Source organism: Aythya fuligula, chromosome 6 (assembly GCF_009819795.1).
Source record: "Aythya fuligula isolate bAytFul2 chromosome 6, bAytFul2.pri, whole genome shotgun sequence".
Classification (NCBI taxonomy): domain Eukaryota; kingdom Metazoa; phylum Chordata; class Aves; order Anseriformes; family Anatidae; genus Aythya; species Aythya fuligula.
The window spans coordinates 19861094-19880221 of NC_045564.1; the positions used below are offsets into that span (position 1 = coordinate 19861094).

The 19128-nt window shown below is 36.1% G+C and overlaps 1 protein-coding gene across 2 annotated transcripts in view; it reads left to right on the top strand.

Annotated features, from left to right (window-relative positions):
• Nucleotides 1–19128, top strand: part of STK39 (serine/threonine kinase 39) — an 89093-nt gene that overhangs the window by 52922 nt on the left and 17043 nt on the right. For both annotated transcript variants that reach the window (XM_032189677.1, XM_032189678.1), the window contains exons 14-15: nucleotides 12044–12096; nucleotides 13971–14039. In XM_032189677.1, the coding sequence (XP_032045568.1) occupies nucleotides 12044–12096; nucleotides 13971–14039 (122 nt within the window). The remainder of the gene's footprint in view (nucleotides 1–12043; nucleotides 12097–13970; nucleotides 14040–19128) is intronic.

The following is a 19128-nucleotide window of genomic DNA, read 5'->3' on the forward strand; positions in this document are numbered from 1 at the left end:
ACACGGCATTCCCTCAGGATCGTAATGTAGTAAACAGCTAATACACTCACAGGGATTTCTGTATTTATCCACCTCCAGCGCAGGCTTTAAACTGTTCTGCTGATGTCTTTTGGTGAATTGATCATTAAGTCATATAGCTGATAGAGACTTGAGCACATCAGAGTATTTTTATGGGATTTGTTAAAATGAACCATAAGTTGTGAACCATGTTATTATGAAGCAAGTTAGATACAGTATGAGGATAGAAACAATTTCCTGTGATGCTTCATCTACCACTATTATATAGCTTTTAAAGGATGCCTTGGTATTCAGATAAACATTGTGAACATTAGATGCCAGATCTGAAGACTCAAAACTCTCAGCATATTATCCAAAATGTTGGAAGCTTTTTCTTTTAAAATAATTCGCTGGAGGCAATCAAATTATATAAACTGCAGTAGCTTGATGAGTTCAGAACACACTGGTTTTAGATGCTGTAAATTACTGTAAAAAAAAAAAAAAAAAAAAAAAAAAAGTTAAGTACTGATGTGGGTAAAAATGTAAATACCAGCAAAATACAAGAGGAATGAATTACGGGGCCAGAGTAGGGGGTGAGACTGAGAGAGGAAGGGCACTAAACATGGCAAGGGAAGGCTCAAGAAGGTCTTATCTTGTTGCTGTTTTCCTTTTGTTTCCCTGAAGAGAGGGGCTGTGGGGTAAGGTGACTGACAGCAGCAAAAGGTGAGCATCTCAAATGTGAACGAACTCTTCCTGTGTGATGGAGGCTGGCTGGGCAAGGATTTGAGGAGAAAAGGCATTTTTCCCAGTGTCCTTGGACAAGAAAGGGCTTAAGGGATGGTGGGGAGGAAACTGATGGCTATAGTATTGCTGACTCTTTTTGGCTGGGGAACTATCTTAGTTTGCAGAGAATTTGTGATAGAAGCCTAAGTGACCATTCAGGGCCTTACAGGAGAAGTAATTTCAGATGGGGGTTGAGAGTCTTGGGAGATGGATGACCTTTGGCAGGAAGGAAAAAAGGAACTGCTCTTCTGACTTTTTTTTTTTTTTTCCCTTCTAAAGGATGCAGCTATGCTACACCAAAAATACCAAATGTTAGATGATAATACTGTGGAAAAAAATACAAAACTGTTCCAAAAAGGTTAATAGTATATGCAAAAATTTTAAATTACCCTCCCAAAGGAGGAAATTTGGCAGAAAAATTGGTGAATTTCAGTAATTCTTTTACTGGCTGGTCAAGTTCTGTCATTTTTTTCCAAACAGCAGGGTTGGACTTACTCAGTAACTGAGTAGCGAATGCCAAACTAGCACCAGCCTCTGTTTAGTGCAAATGGCATGTTGTGGATGAGAACTGTAACTTCATCCTGAAATGATCTTTACAGAATCCCATGGCATCCTTTGTAGGAGTGGTGGTATTTAATTCTGTTAGTCTGGGTAATTTCCAACTTGAGTATCTGACTTCTCTACCCTAAACTTGTATTTAATTCCTTTTTATTTGAGAAGGCAGCTTTTTTGTTGGGGCTAACTTAGAAAAATATTCTCTGTTGTGAGAGTTCAGGTAGCATAATGAATTTAAAGTTTGCTCTGACCAATTGATGGTTCACTTGCATCTTCACTTGCAGATGGCATTTTTGCAATTTATTTTCTATCTTTTGCACCATTGTAGCTTGGAGTATTTTTGTCTAGAAGTGAAATTAGCAGCAGTGCTTTAAGTAATGCAGTACAAAGCTTGTGAAAGGCTGTGTTGTTCAAAACTTAATTTTGACCATTAGTATTTTAAAGTTCAGCTTTTAATTAAGAGACTGTGTTTGGCTTTTGCAATGAACTGAAAAAAAAAATGGTTCTCAGATACTGCCTGATCTGTTGCCATAATCCGAACTGCAAACCCAAACTGTGTATGGTTATGTTGAAATGTTGATGCTGCTTTATCCTCTGCTTCACAGAGGAAGGGGAATTTGGTACTGGGGAGGAATGAAATTCGCATTCCAAGTATCCTCTCAGGAGGCTGCACATGCCGTGTGTCTCAGCAGAGGACCCTGGCAGGAGGTTTAAGGCAATTCTCTGTGATTCAGTCCGCTGCTGTGACTGGGTAAAGGGGAGTGGAGAGAAGATGCCACCTTTCACTTGAAATTTCCAGTTTAACCACTGTGTTGTTACAGTTACAGATTTGGGAAGGTCACTGTCTGAAGATTTGACTATTTAGATTAATAACAGAGACATTTTGTGTTAAATTAGGAGACTTGTTAATGGTTAATAGTTAAGAATTGCAAATTATCTGAAGCAATCTAAGATGGTTAAATTAGCTCCTATGACAGGAAGATAATTTACTGACTGTAATTTAGAATGTCCCAGGACCTAATTTAATACAGTTCCTGCGCACCAGATGAATTAAGCCTGTGGAAGAACAAAAGGGACAAATGGAAATTTTTTTACTCAAGGCGCTGGCAAATGGAATAGTTCAGTTATATTACTGAATGTCTTATTGAAAACAGTGTGTAGAGAAAATGCTAAGGCAGAATTGCCTGTAATAATACTTTGATAATTCGTGTTATTTACAGATAAATGTTAGTGTGTATTTTTAACAAAAACATTTTTTCGGTTAATGTAGCTGGTTTGTCACACTGTATACGATCTCTGGGTTTTCCTGTACCTTGCACACTGTATGTGGTTTTAATCATTTCTTGCCTGTCACACCTAATCTCAAAAATTTCAGAGAGGAACATCAAGGATTATCAAAGGTTTGCAGAGGAATAATTCCATGAAAGCTGAAGGGAAATTTCTATATCTATATATAGTAAAAATATATAATGTGTAGAACATAATGGCACAAAGCCTGAAAGCAGGGGTTGGTTATTCATTATCTCAGTACAGAAACTGGAGGAATGAGAGGAAACTGGCTGATGACTATGTTTAAACTAATAAAAGGAGAAGGAAAAAAACATCACACAAGGTGCACTTAAACTTTGAAACTCCTTGCCCCAAGATGTTGAAGAAAAATTCATGAGGGTTATGAAATGCTTAGAAACCACATCAATTTGAGGTAGTTCTTGAAAGACAAATGCTTTGTGGCTGGGGCAGTAGTTGTAGTAAGAATTGCCATGTCCCAATTCTGCATTGTTTCTTAGGCACCCACTCTGACTGCTGTCAGAAATACGAGTACTTGGCTGCAGATACCTAGCAGAGCTCCTTTTGTGTTGTTAATATTAAAGTTTGAAGCTTAATTTTTAGGAAAAAAAATATCTAAATAAGCAAAACAAAACCCAGAATCTTTTCTGCCAAGATCCAGAATGAGTCTATAATTGACCCAACATAATCAAGAATTCTTAATTCTTTTTTGTGTGTGTGTATTTTTTTGTTTTGTTTTGGTAGTACAGTTTCTAGCTTTTCTAGTGTTGAAACTTTTATTCTAGGCTCTTTTGTAAGAAGTGGGGCTGATGTGTATCCTTCACCAAGGACAGGTATTTTTCATTATTTTTGCTTATTTAGAATAGCTTCTGTTCTCCAGTGCGTTTAATGACAAAATCAACAGACCAACTCCCAGCTGTGTGGTAGATTTACAACGGGGAAAGTAACAGAGCTTGTCTGTGGGCTGGAAGTTGGTCCAGTAACAGACAACATAAACAAAACCATTTGTAGAATTGTTGAAGTAATTTTACCTTTGATAATGGTATTGAGCATTTTCCTATATGATATTTTACCATCACCTCTAGAGTTTTTGCCTTCCTTCAGGCAGTCGTGGGAATGTGGTTACTGAAGTGAATTTTGATTTCACAGTATAGAGACTTGATTTAAATAACCTGTTTAATCATGATTAAATCATGACTGAAATCAGTAGGCAGGAACCCTTGATTAAACTATTGATTCTAATCCTGCTTTTTGTTTGTACCTCTATTTCCTTCAGAGCTCGCTCCTTGAAAATAGTAAATTGTGCATTTCTTATTCACTACTTAAGGATGTTTTTATACTTCTCTGTGGTTTTTATTGAAAATTAAACACTGAAAAATGTTTTAATTAACAACAGCATCTAAAATGTAGTTTGTATACCGTCGCTTACTTAATAGAGAACTGGTATACTTTTGTATGTAAAATTGAGTATTAAACCACATAATCAATATTTTTTGCTTATTAAATCTAGGTTATCAAGAAGATTTGAATGTCTAAATATTTAGATGTCATGGAATTAGGTGTTTAACCTGCATAGCTGTGGTTTAAATTGTGTGGGCAATTAATTGCATGTGGAGATGTTGCTGATGCTGGAATTTTAAAATCAATAGAGCTTTTTATTCCATTCCGACTTTTTATTGTACTTGCAAAAGAAATAAAGTGTCTATTTGATTTTTAAATTCAATCAGCCTCTCACGTTTGAATGAATGTTTTCTTTTCAATTTGGTTTAGATCCAAACTGCACCTGGCAGTGAACTACAAATCTAAAGTAATTCAGGGAAAAAAGTGTTTCTGTGTAACAAAGTGAAGCACACTTGCTATTTTCAAGTTTTAGGGGGAAATTGCTGCTCAATGCATTACAAACACTAAAAAAATATATATATTGGTGCTTTTCACAAATTAAATCTTTACCACTGCTTAAAAACAACAACAACAAAAAAATGGCCGCCACCTTTTGTGCTAATTCATGAATAATTTCAGGGAAAAACTAAAATACTGTCCTCTGCAGCAACAAAAATGATAGCTCTTTAACTAAGTTGTTTCCATCTGCTTGTGTGAGAGCAGGTAGGAAGTGTAAGCATCCAGAAATGATGCAGGTGAATACTTTTTCATTGCAAGTAGGTCAGAAAAACTCATTTCATTAAGCAAAAGTTAGACTTGCAAGGACCTGTGCAGAGAAATGGAAAATTGAGAACTGAAATTAAAAACTCCATTCCAGAATTTGCTGTTTGACTTTAGCTTGGAATAAATGTAACAAGGAAAAAATTGAAGGGTTTATAACTTTGCTTTGATTTAGCTTATGACAGCAGCAGCTACAGAAAGAGGAAAGACCCTATTTAAAAGTGTGTTTAGGTATATAGATAAATCTGAAATACTTGTAGTTCTTAAATTTCTATGTCAAGAAATGAAGGCTTGATGCTGTAAATCAGCAGACGGAGGAAGGACCTGTTTTCATATTTGGCTTCTAAGATGATAAACTCTTTTGTAGACCTCTCTGGTGGTACTTCAACGTCTACTGGAGTTTTGTTGCTTCTTCAACCAAACAACTTGTGCATTCTCTTAGTTTTACAATCACATTCCATATATTGTCACAGTATTAAAAGCATTCTAATTTTTTTAAGTAACTTGGGACAGGTCTATGGATAAAACTGTCACAAAGTCTTCTGCTGGAGGAACAGTGTCTACCCTGGAACTATGGACTGTGTTCTAAGTTGATCTAGTTGTGACTGTAAGTCACTTGGTGGCTGCTGTTGGTGATGTACACATCCTTTTTCCGTTTGGTAGATGGCAAGGGGAATCTTTAATAGGTAACTGCTGTCTCATTCTGACAGCATAATAATCAAATTATGGTGTTTTGTTGTGACATTGTCTGCTTTTCAGTCTTGAAAGCACGATTGGGCTGTGTTTTGCCATCTGTGTTACTGCTGTCTCTTGAAATAGTGTTTAATATATGTGTTGCTTCATTTCAGGGATCTGTTCTTTACCTAAGAACATGTAAACATTAAGTGGTAATGGTGGTGTTTTGTGTTTTCTTTTGGGTCTTATAACCTGATCTTGAAACATCGTATCCTAACCATATTTCCTCTTGTTGGTAATGTATATGGAGAGGGATAATTTGTAAACTCACGAGCGTTTTCCCAAATCTGCTGAAGTATATGGTAAAGTTTTAATAGACTTCAAAGGGCTATGTATTTCAGGTCCACATTTTACTAACATGTAAATTTTAGTGCCATTCTGGTTGGTGTCAATCTGGAAGCTTGGCAGACATTAAGTATCTTTTCTGAGACTACCAAGAGTTAACAGAAATGTCCTTCCATTTAGTCTGGAACTTAAATGAAGTCATTAAAACGAATTTGAGAGGAACCATCTCCCTTCAGGATGCCATAAAGGTGTGATCTGCTCCTGACAGTGTGGTGATGTGTAATGGAGGTGCAAGGATGTTTATTAGTAAATGAAAGTTGAGGGTCGCAGTGTTAAACAGATTTCTGTAAACATGCAGTGAATCCTCAGGAGACTAATGCTGCTTTACAGTAAATGTTCTCTTCTGTTGTGTTTGAATGATACCATAGGAGCTTTAAAGTTCTGATTCACGAAATTACTTTAATAAACAGACTTCCTTTTCGTACTGCTTTAGTTATTGTTCTGCTACATTCAGCCTACCATGACCTCAAAACCCATGTCTAACTAGTGCATTATGCCTTTAGCATGTGAAAGCGAGAAATGAGTGACAAATATTGGGAAGGAAGATGATCTTTTGAATTTGAATACCAACTGGTGGGGCCAAATCATATCCTCTCTGCTCTGACTCCCCTGTTCCTCCCCCCATATTTGAATAACAAAGGAAAAAATATAAGCAAAGTTAAACAATCAAACAAAAAGACACAAACCCTAGTCTTTTGGGCTTTTCCTTTAATTACATTTCTTGCATTCTACATACAAAGATCTTGCCCCAGAGATGCAGAATGGAAATCGAATGGGTACATCTCTGGGATGTACAGCCTAGCTATCACTGATTAGGCAGCTCTGTTTCGATGGGAATGTTTTCTTTGCAGTCTAAATGAGCAGAGGTCATTTAAATGCTTCTGCCTTTTTGATTACAGCAACAACTGCAGTTGAGGTAGTGCAAATAGCATACTGCTTGCCTTTGTTTCCTAAGATATACTGAATTGTTGCTTTTCCAATGTAACTTAGTTTGCTTCACTGGTAGTTTTAATGTAGTTCAAATATCAGAGGGGAAGAGTATCTGTGAGACATAAAATTTTTACAAGTGTAACGTTTATTTTGAGTGTTTTGTTAAAGCAAATTGATGTAGACTTGGCCAACATCAGAAATCCCTGATGGTGGGGGAAATTCTGCGAGTGAGGCCTGCCTACAGGAGCATGGGGAGGGGAAAACTGTTGGGATGGGTTCCTTCATTTCAGAAAGGAAGAGTGCGCGTACTGTTACTTAGCTGTTGTAACATGTATCTCATCAAGGAATACAGACTCTCCCTAAATGTTATATGGAAGATGCTAAAAATTGTTGGAAATAGATGATGTTTCATATAACTCTTTATAAGAGATAGTGTATAAACATCTGAAAAAAATGCAGTAGTAAAAGACAATGAAAATCTGTTCATTACATAGTCAAGATACCCTAGTGTGATTTAGGCCTTAATTTTAATTCCAAGATACATATTTTTCTTGAATCTTGCTTACATGATTGGTGTCTTGTGCAGAAGGGCAAAAGACATACTGACATTTGATGTATCCAATTTACAGTGTAGTCATTGCACCAACATGATTTCTTATCTTAATCTCACACCGTAAGTGGTAGTTCAATGATGTAGATCTATCAACTGCATGGAACGTTTAATTGACTATAGCAGGAATTAGATTATCAGGTAGTTATTTTTAAGGCTTTGTCATTAAATGTGAATGTCTGAAATCTTCATGTCTGATTTTTCTAGTACACCCATATCAGTCTAACTGGCTGTGTAATTTGTTTATTCTCTAATCTTGATTTTTGTAAATATAAACATTGTTCTGCAAATCATCTTCAGAACAGAGTGTCATTGTGTCGTCTTCTAATAACAGACTGTTCTAAGTCCAAAGGCAGAGGGGACGAAGTCATAAAGTTGGCCCATGCATTTTTGCTGATTCTTTAGGGAAACATTACTTCCTAGAAAATCAGAAAGCAGATCTAGTGATCTTAATGTGGACATCACATGACCCTGATGAAAAATCATAGTGATGTTTTGGAAAATGTACCTTTGTAAGGTGCAAAGTTTTAAATTCTGAAATTATTTACCAAGGAAGATGGCTGACAAAATATCTTACCATAGCTTGCTTTGGTGTTGCTCTTATTTAAAGCAGGGAAAAAAAAAAAGGCAGGAAATTAATAAATTGCAGTGTGCTAAAATGCACAAAAGTGTTTAAAACTTACTACTCTTTAAAAGAGATGGGCTATCTGTACTCGTGATAATTAAGGTATATCTGTCTGTAATGGCACAGAGAGCAAGAAGCAAATAAGAGGTATTAGAAGAGATGGCAAAAAGGTCTGAGTTTGCATTTTAAAATAGAAATAACTTTTTCACAAATGTATTAGAGAAACTAGGGACCATTAAGAAATGATGGGAGAAGGTAAAAATTATTAATCACAAAGATAAAAGTGCCCTTTTTCAAAGACTATTTCTATGTAGCAGTAATAAAGTGTCTGTGAGCCACTGCATGTTGTGAGTGTAATTCACGTAACTAAAAAGAGAACTCCAGTGAACAAATGAAATGGTACTTGGAAGCTGTGTACAAATAAACCAACAAGCCCGAACAGTTGTCACCAAAGTGTGCACGGGGGGGCAACAGGGAAACTAATTTGCAGTAACAGTGACGAACTAGAACCAGAGAAGTGTCTGAAGACTGGAGAAGAGCATGAGCAGCTTTTAGGGGAAAAATCAAGTGCATCTTCTGTTAGGTGGAATATATAATGGCATAAATAATGTATGGAAATCAATAAACGTCTGGAAGGTAATGGAACCAGAAGCAAAAGCACTTACAGGCTTCTAGCTAATGAATCTCGCCAAACTTCCTTTGTTTTCTTTCCTGAGTAATAGAGTACAATTAGACAGCAAGCAGCAGCATCCTAATTTCAAAATAGTTAAGTATAACCTCTCCAGACAGCAAAGTTGGACAGCTCAGTGCATGTCAACCTTTCTTGAATTTTTGTATTCGCTTTAATAAAAATATTTGACTAACTAACATCTATTTGGGACATTCTTCAATTTGAAAACCAAGTAAAATACACCCCATTTTCACCCTTCTTTAGGAAAGAGTGTGTTGAGAGCAGCTGGTCTCTCACCCAGGTGTATTGGTCTGTTAGAAAGTTGGTCATTTTTGTGGAACTTTGTAATTACTCAGCGCTATTTTTATATGGTGCATGTTTTATGGGAGGTTTGGGGACAGAGGTCATCTGCGAGCCTAATCTTTTAGTTTCTAAATAGGTGATTGGTAAGAGTGCTAAATATACAGAATTTCTTCTCATCAGCTGTATTTAGCATTTGACTACATGGAAAAAGATATGCAAGCTGGAGCAATTCGGTATAGCTGCTAATAAGCAAGATTTTCTGGTTTATCTCTGTAAAGGTGTGAGAAAGGTTTTATTCCCTTGATTTGCCTCTTCAAAAATGTGTGTAGGAAGAGGGTATGTAAGTCTGAGCTAAATCCCACATTCAGTCAAAACATCTCTCTCCCCCCTTTCCCCTCCCTCTCTCAGAATGCTAAATTTCTGTGCAGTTTCCCTTTTTTTTGGAAAGCAGCAGTTTTAACAAGCTTATTAGACATAATAAATTTCAGCAGAGGGGAGTGGAGTGTCAAAAGGGAACTTGGAGATGGGTCATGTGTGGTTTTCTTCTTGACAGAAAGCCATCCAGGTTTTCCGGGCAGTGGGAAGTGGAGAGCTGAGGTTCATACTAATTCTCTGTTGAATAAAAATAGACTAAGTGCGGCAATCTATATAATAACAGCAGATTTTTACAACAGAAGTAAATGAGCCTAGTAAAGCTGTACCTGTCTAGCTGCATTATCCACAGCTTTGTAGTAACATGTTGAAACTCTATAGCTTTTTAGGATAAAATTTTGGGAACCTGAAATTCCTTCCACTTCGAAGCATTCAGTATATTCAGTAAATGAGTACTCTTCATTTTAAACACTGCATGTGGCATACTTACTTTTCAGGGTTTGCTATTTTGCTTTTGTCTGTGTTGCCAATCACTTCGGTTTTGGTTTTCTTGTGTGTTGCTGGTTTTTTGATTCTAATATTTTTGCAAGTATTTAACAAGTGATAAAAGCTCTAAGGCACAGTTGAATATGCTTGCCTGTTGGATTTAGTTTTCCCACAGCAAGACTTCATGACCTGGTATGCTGAAATACGAGCTTGCTCACAGTTCTCCTTGCTGAGGAGAAGAATAATAGACCGCAAAACACATTCTGTTGCTATTAGCTTTTCAAGTGGATTGAGCTATTCATTGGAAAAAGTGTGCTACAGCAATTTAAGTTCACCTCTGTGCTCAAGTCAGCTTGCCATTTCCAAAAATGAGGTGGACATCTATTTTGTGAAGAAACTAATGTTTTATTGATGGTAGAAATTATTAACTAAAACTGAAGTTGGAAACATGCAAGGGATAGAGGTTTGGAACACAGTATGAGATTATAAAGGAGTTCTGTAACATGGATAGTAAGTCCTGTATGACTGTGTAATATATTTAACTAGTTAAAGCACTCTCAGGGGCAGAAAACCTCTGGCTTTTATGCTCTGCCATTTATTTTATGTGTACGAAGTACCTCCACTGTTGAGGCAAAGGTGGTCAGTAAAAGAAGTTTTTCATTTCAAAACAGCTTCATAATAGACATTGTGCATCAAAACCTGCTTTTCAGTCTCTAAAATGAGCTTCTATGTATGTAGTTGATCTCTGACCGGGAGCTTTAAATCCAAGTGAATATTTTGTGACTCTTGGAGAAGAAGTGTGATGTATACTATTCAGACTATGCTGAACTGGTAGACCTGGTATGGCAGAGTGTCTTTTGAAGATTGGAAGGAATTATAGGATGTTATTTTATCCTTTAGACTGGGCAGTCATTTTCAGCCTAAGCATCTTTTTGTTGGTTTTCACCAAAATACTGCCATGAAAATGTGGTGAAGTCTCTCCTGTTGGGATGCTTTGGGAGAGCAGCATATTTGAAGTTGAGGAAAGTTCACGTTACAAAAAATTGCTTGCCAATGCTATTTGCATTGTCTGGACGTAGGACCTCAGGACATGTCACTAGAAAGCCAGTATGTTATTTTCTGTACTGTATCTGATGCTAATTTCATGTAGCTTTACTGTTAATCATGAGATTGCCATGAAAATGAGTCATTAAGAGAGAAAATCAGGAATCTGGCAGGTCTGGTAAATGGAAGTAGGGTATGTGGATGTCAAAATAACTGAGCATTTCTTTTGGGCAATATCAAGGATGGGATTTGCAGCTGTTGTTTCTGACCTGCCTGATTTTATGTGGGAGTATCAAGCAGGGGTCTGGCCCTTGTGCATAGCGAGGGTTTTAGCCAGAATTTATACCCCGTTACAAAGTTCCAGATCATCTGATTAGGTTTAAGAAGCAACGTCCCTTTTCACAGAATATGCTCTGAATGAAGCCTGTGTAAATTTCTGCTTATGGTGTTTAGGCACATAGTTTAGTGGGCAATGTTGGTGGTAGGTGGATGGTTGGACCGGATGATCTTAGAGGTCTTTTTCAACCTTTATGATTCTATGATTCTAATCATGATAACTCTGTAAAAATATATTTTCTCGTATTTTATTAAAGGCATGAAAGAACCAAGACCTAGTCTTCCACTGGCTTTAGCTGGTATGCTCTGATATTGTGAAGGAAGATAAAAACAAGCCATGCATCAAAGATGTGTTGGCTTTTTTCCCCCTTTTTGTTTGGTTGGTTTGTGTATATTTATTCAGATTCCAGAAGAGCTTTGTAAATGAGAAGTGTGGAAGCCTTAATGCTAAAGAAGATTTGTTTTATTAGAACAGTTTTAATATTTATAAAATTAGCATCTGAGGGCTGTAGTTCTAAGAGTAAAAACTGATCTGTAACAAATAATTATATCAGTATTTGTCATAGGTGAGAAAATGTATTTTATAAACCTCATACAATATATTGATCTGATATGGAGAGAATATAAATTTGCTGGGATTTGAGCTTTTTTAATCACCTTGGATATGTCCTCCAGTTGGGGCAATATTAGAACATAAAATTAAGTACTCTTCACATATTTAAAAGCATATTTTAAAGCTGAATTTTGTTTCTCTGAATAAGCCGTTCTTCATTATGTTTTAATATATACACTGAATGTTTTTCAGGAACTCCAGAAAAGAACTTAATGACATAAGGTTTGAGTTTACTCCAGGGAGAGGTAAGGCTCTTTCAATTGAATAATTCTCTTATTGTTCAGAAAGGTATTTCAGAAACTGATTAATGCTTATGGTTAATATAAATTACCTCTGTGGAATGTTCCCTAGTATGCAGAACAGTATATGGGATTTAACTTGAACAAGAATTGCAGATGTATGTAAATTCTAGTGGCAAGGTAGCATAATGTACAGCATAATCTACACAGTACATGTATACTCCATCAATTTTGTGTCTTACTGAGGTGATCTGTGTGGTGTGTAAGATCTTGCAGAGTGATATTTATGGCTTTGAAATTTACTTTTTCACATTTGGAAGACATCATAGGAAATGCAATATAATAGCCATAAAAGTACATGAGGTGATGGTGGTAATATTTGAGTTTACTTGCCCTCTGTAATAAAAGAAATTCTGTTAATGAGTATGAAGTGTACACCCTGCCCTGTTTCAAACGTTGTCTTCAACTGACAGTTGAGTTGCATTTCTAGCTTATGTATCATCACCAAACTTAATTCTGATATTGAAACTGATGACTCTACTGAATGCTTGTAGAACTTTATTGGGTTTCCAGTGCTAAGAATTGTAAGAAGTCATAAGATTTATTTTTGTTTGAAGAATACAAGATATTACTGGGATAAAATGCACAAGAGGATATGTTGAGAAAGAAGGTATCATTCTCGTTACGTAGCAACCCTTTGAACTGTGAACACATTTCATTTTTCTTAGAAGTCAGTATTCACTATACTTAGAATAGCCTTCAAAGAGCATCCACCTTAAAAGAAACCAGATTGGGAAAGATCTCTCTCTTCCTGTAAATCATAGTGGCTTTCTTATGCAGTAGTTCTGTGAAAATACTCTGTTGTCTGCCTGCACTTCTCATTAATTTTGATAATGGGTAATAACAAGAGAGATTTCTTTACTTAACTTGGCACAGAGTATCCTGGTTTAGTCACTGTCAAAAGAATTACTTAAATATTCTCCAAGCAGTTTCATAAGCCATGCAAGATGTCTTACTTGGTCAAAAAATGTAGGATATGTCATAGTAAAGTACAGCAAGACTGTTCCTAATAATTACCGAGGCAGCCAGAACGAGGCTTTGATTCTTATCCTCAAAGCTCTGCAGAAATTACAAATCACTCAGCTATATTCTTTTTCACGTGTGTTTTTCTTGAGGAAATTATGCAAATGTTTTAACAGCCTCAAAAAAATGCAGATACTTGGCATTGACACCATATGCAGTTGAGACTTTGGTGGAACATAGGCTTGTTCCTGCTGTTTCCTACTTCTTACCTTTAAGCCTTCCTAAGTCTTTATCCAGAAACAAGTAGTAGGCACAGGGACTTTGGAATTAACCTACTCAGGTACAGCAGTTGATGCCCATCATCTCCTGGGTCACAATACTTAAAACCTATTTTGAGCCTAGACCTCAAAGGAAGTAGTAACTATGTAACTCACCAACTCCACTGATAACAAAAAAGAAAATCTACTATAGCATAGCACTAATATGCAGAGCAATAGCAGTGATCAGGGAAGCAATGAAAACACCACCAAAATATAGTTTATTTTCTTGGTCACGAAAATACTGAACTTGTAAACATGTAAGAGTACCTAGTTAAATAGAGAAGAAATGCTTGTGGCCAGGAAAGGACTGTAGGGGGGTTTGTAATGAATCAAATCATCACCTCATTTTGCTGTGTAGAGGCTGATAAGATAATTATCTTGGAAAATTGTGGTAATTTTTTCCCTCCTAATGAAAGATGATTTTGAATTCAAGCCTGCCACCTTGGGAGTTTATGAACTAAAATATGGTTTTGTTATATTGCTTTGGATACTTTATTTTGTGGGTTCTCATCCTTACTCATTTCACCTTTTGGACAGACACAGCAGATGGCGTTTCTCAGGAGCTGTTCTCTGCAGGCCTGGTTGATGGCCATGATGTAGTTATAGGTAAATTACATTTTTGTTTGCAATTATGCTCTTGTGACAAATTTGTGTTAAATGGATGTGAAAAAATATATTTTCTGATGCTGGTTTTCAAAAAATCCTACTTGTCCTAATTTTGCTTTCATGTATGCATAGTTCAATCAGCAAGCCAATTTTCATACTAATCCAAGGATTGTTTTTGGAAGTTGGAACTCTTCAGTGGTTTGAGAGGAGTGATATAACATAGATCTCCCATAGGATTGTTTACAATTCAATGATTGATCATTTTTGCACTAACTTAATTTTTGTTTAACAATAAAATGATTTTGGAGTGGAATTATTCAAAGTATGTTTTGGCAGCTCTGAAGTTAGTAAGTTGAGTTCATGGAAGTAGAAGCATGCCAGAACTCAGAATCTGGGGAAATTGCATGTAGAGATACCATTTCTAGGGGAAAAACAAAAGATAATTGGAAATATTTTCTGGCTGCTGAGAAAAAAATACTTTATTTTTTATTTTGTGCTTCAATGTTTTTTGTTTGTTTGATGAAATTTAGTGCCTGGCAAATGTGATGAATTTGAAAGTGTTCCTTTCCCTCCAGTTGCCCCTCTTCTGATTGTTCAATGCCTGTAGAAATACAGTTGCCAAAATCAGAGGAGTGATAGTAAATGTTTGTAATATGAGAGCTGAATCAATAAATCCTAGTAGCTTGATCTTTGTGTTGGAGTCAAAGAAGTTCATATCAATTGATTCAGTTCTCATTACCAAATGAATCCCTAAATTCATATGACTTGCCTGGAATACACGCTAAATACATTCTTAGCTAAATGCACACTAAATGCATTCTTAGGCTAGCGAGGGTATTTCAGAGAGAAGGCAATACCTTTTGTTTTCATATGTCCAGAAGACAGGCTGACTCTAGCTGATGGAAGAAACAAAAATCCTACCTATGCCTTTACTTTGATTTCTAAAGAAAAAGTATTTAGGGAAGGTTAGCAGATGGTACAGACTAGCAGGCACTCTTTAGAAGTCAATTCTACTATGCTCTTACAATAAGGGTTCGGGGGAAAGGGGACAGCTTGGCCTCAGTGTATTAATCTTGAAATATCCATGAAGAAAAATGGTGTAAGCATACTGTTGTTGATGCTTTTTTTTAGATTTTTTATAGTTTCAAGATATTTAACTTTTTAAGGTAATTTTTTAAGAAGAATTGTTGACTGTCACACCTGCTTGGGCAGTCAGCTGGCACTCTGTTGTACAGAAGTTAGGCATTAGGTGGTGATGCTGCAGCGCAGTTCCCACTGGGACCTGGTGGAACCCTTTTTGCCTTTGTTCTTCCCTTTTCTCTTTGCTGCAAAGTTCTCTTCTGCTGCAAACTCCTCATACTTTCTGTGGAAATAGCAACATGAGTAGGATTTGGTATCTTTCAGGAGAAGTTTGAGGAAAGGCAAATATAGGGATCCCTCATGGCTTTAGGGTTGGTTGAAGTTAGATGATCTTTGAGGTTCCTTCCAACCCATGCCATTCTCTGATTCTATGGGACTTTGGCCCTTGAAGAAGCACAAATATTTAAGTAATGTGGTTTTCCCTAGCGTGTTTGGCTAGACCACTGTCTAGTTAATAACATAAGTTTATTCCCTTATTTAGTTCCTCCTTAGAATTTCATCAAATACTTTGTTTTTTAGTGCTACAATGGTCCTTTTTGTCCCCGCAATAAAGGAAATCCAGTGTAATTTGTGTGCATTCATTATATACAAGAAATTTATGATTTCATTAATTTTAATCAGTTTACAAGTCATTTTTGTGAATTCATAAGCCCTTACCTCAAGCTCCACAGGCACAAATTCTTGCATTGCTTTCTACTGTAATTTTCACTTGTCTGTTTCCACCTGTGAAGTTAAATTTTCAATTAGGCTGAGACATTATTTTCCCAGAACATGACTATAGATTTCATGTTTTACTTAAACACAAGTTCTGGTACTTATTTTTTTTTTTCTGTTACTGAGATTTTAATTAAGGAAAAAAGTAGTTCTGAGAATAGGTTTGTGGTTTGACGTGTCAAAAATGGCTAAGAGTTGTATGAGCGCGCAATAAATCTTGCATGCAAGCATGTTATTGAAAATTTCAGCTTGTGATTATATAGTCTTAGTAGGAAGAAGAAAGATTATGGGATGTTTAACTGTTGTAAGGAGCAGCAATGAATCCACTGAATCTTGCATGTTTCATTTCACTAAGTTCTTGCATCTATCATTAAAAATGCTTAACAATCCAGTCATATTTTAATATAGCTGTTCAAATTAAAAACAAACAAAAGCACAAAACAAAAAAAATAGAATGCAACTTCAAAGTGCAATGCAACTTAGTATATTAGTAGTATCTTAGAAAGTTAGTAACATCTTAGTAGTATCTTAGTAGTACCTTAGAAAGTTAGTATCTTAGTAAGTAATATCTTAGTATCTTAGAAAGTTAGAAGCAATGCCAGGTTACCCCAGCAAGGATGTGAAGGTCCTGGCCACATCTGTTTGCAAGAAATTGGGCAAGTTTTGAGCTGTCATCACCACTGTTAGCAGCATAGTCCTGAAACATGCTTCAGTCCCTTAGTTAAACGCACTAAGTCATATTCATGTAAGAGAACAGATGGTGCTGAAAAATGTAAATCTGCTTACAAAACTCCTTTTCTTTGTAAAATGATTTTGCCACCTTGTTCACTCCAAATTAAAAGATTTAAAATCTTCCTGTAGAGGAATAGGGGAATAGTAGAGATGAGTTTGGTTAACCTTCTTCACCAGAAGAACTGATTCCATTAGCTTACAGATTGAAAGCAGCTGATAAATTACCTTTCACTTTTCAGCTGAAGCATGCAGAAATTCAGCCTCTATAACCTGAACAAAAACAAAATTCTGAGATAGCCTCATTAAAGTTGTTCCTGTAGTTTCTTTTAATGAAAGCTGGGATGTGTAGAGGCTGGGAGAAAAAAGAAGTGAAAATACCTGTGCTTATGTTGAACTCAACAATTTATTGGTGTAACAACTGGTTTTCTGAACGGGTACTCAAACCAGAGTCAGCAAAGGCTGCTGTGAAAAGTATGGCCATGGCATACGTGAGCTGAAGCTGTTAATAGGGACCAGCTGATGTGTACGTTTTATAGAATTCACTGCTAAGCATCAGCACTCTTCACCTTTTGAGTCCTGCTGGATTTGCTTCACTTAACACAGGCATCCCAGGAAGATTTCCATTCTGATAAGCAATAAGTTCAGCTACGTGTTCTGCAGAGAAGCAAAAATTCCATTTTGCATGTTCAGTTCTCGCTACGTTTGACTGGTTTCTGTTCTTATTGACAGTAGCATTGTTTCACAGGAGGTCTCTAGATCAAGGGAATCAGTACAAAAAATTTAGTTTTAAAGTAGATTTTGAATTCGCAGAAGGGAATGAGTCTTGGAGCCTATATGTAGACATCTAGTTGATGAGGTATTTTTATGCAGCTCTGAAATACCTGTTAAATCATGTAAAAGATCTGTGATATTTTCAGAATGTTTTGAGATAAAATGTCTGTGAATATGCAATATATGTATATTAGGTAGTAAATGTTCAGGTAGTAATGCTTTATTTCAGTTTCTTTGGTACCGTAAAGGAAAGTTGAAACATATTAACACTCAGTTGCAATCCCACTTTATTGGTGTGCATGTAATTGCAGCAAAGTTGTAGGCTATAGTTAATCTTCTGGAGGCAATCCTTAAATTTCAGAACCTACACGTGTCTATTTATAGTTATTTAAAGGAAAACAAACAAACAAACAAAACTACCTCCTGAACAAAGCTTAAATAAAAAAGCCTTGGTAGTTTTGTGGTCAAGAAATGTGCAGTTGTTCTTCACTGTGTTAATGTAACTTTAATTTTAGTGGTTTTTGTCAACGATTATCTGTGAATACCTTGAGAATCAGAGAAGATGTACCTTCACAATTATTACATCAGACACGAACTACTGGTGAATAGGCAGCTATCTGTCTTTTGTCTTGGAACCAGACCCAGATATCCTTTTAATATCTGGAAGAGCAGCTTTTAGTAAAACAAAGAAAAAGCTTCCTGCTTAGTAAGGTCTAATATGTTTAGAAGAACCAGCTAAAAAAAAACAAAAGTCAAATTTTGAAATTAGATATTTTGAAAGTCGCAATTTTTTTTAAATATCTTGTCTATTTTCTTAGAATTGAGAATAGAATAGATGCCAAATTAGTTTGATTTTGTGTGCGTGTGTGTGTGTGAATTTGAAGCAGTTACTGTGGTAGGTGGATAGGGCTAACATTGGCATCCAGAATAAAAGAAGTCATGGCCTTTTGTGACTAAGTTGGCCATGAAACAAAGAACACGTATCAGGCCAAATGCAGAATGACAAGATTTCAAGGGATGTTAAGCAGTAAATAATATGCATAGCTCCCAGTTCATCAAGAGTGTTAAAGCATTTGAAACTGAATCACCTGATTGTCTTACGGTATCCTCTCTGCTGATGCTGAAGTTAGTTTCATACTCCAATGACAAGCTGAAAAAGCAGAAACACGTTTTGTTAGTATACTGTCTGTAATAGCATCTTAACTCACAGTGACACTGATAATCAAATTCATAGACACTGTCACAGAGTTCCTCTGTGTATATTTGTTTTCCTTGTTTTTGTCTTGCTTTTGCTTATATCTTGTTTTGTTTGCTGTCTTGTTAGATTAATCAGCTTTAAAACTGGATGAAATGATGACATTTTTCAACTAATTTCAGCATATTTTATTGTAATCAGAAAATATGATCATGATACATAAGTAGAAAATGTATTGCATAAATTTATGTCCTCACAAAGAACAATGGTGTTGCTAAGGGTGCGTGACCTGGGTAGCACTACCATTTGAAGGCAGCAAAGGTTTGTCTTTCAACATCAGTAATGTTTTGAGATGCAAAACATTTGATTTTTGTAATCTTTGGTAGAAGAGAGTTTGCTAGAAACATTTTTCCTCCTGTCAGTTGTTCAAAATAGGTGAAATAACTGTTTTTTTGTGTATCACATTTTGTATATTCCAAAGTTTGAGGTTCCCATAAGCTTTATAATGAGAAAATGCCTTTATAGATCTCAGCAATT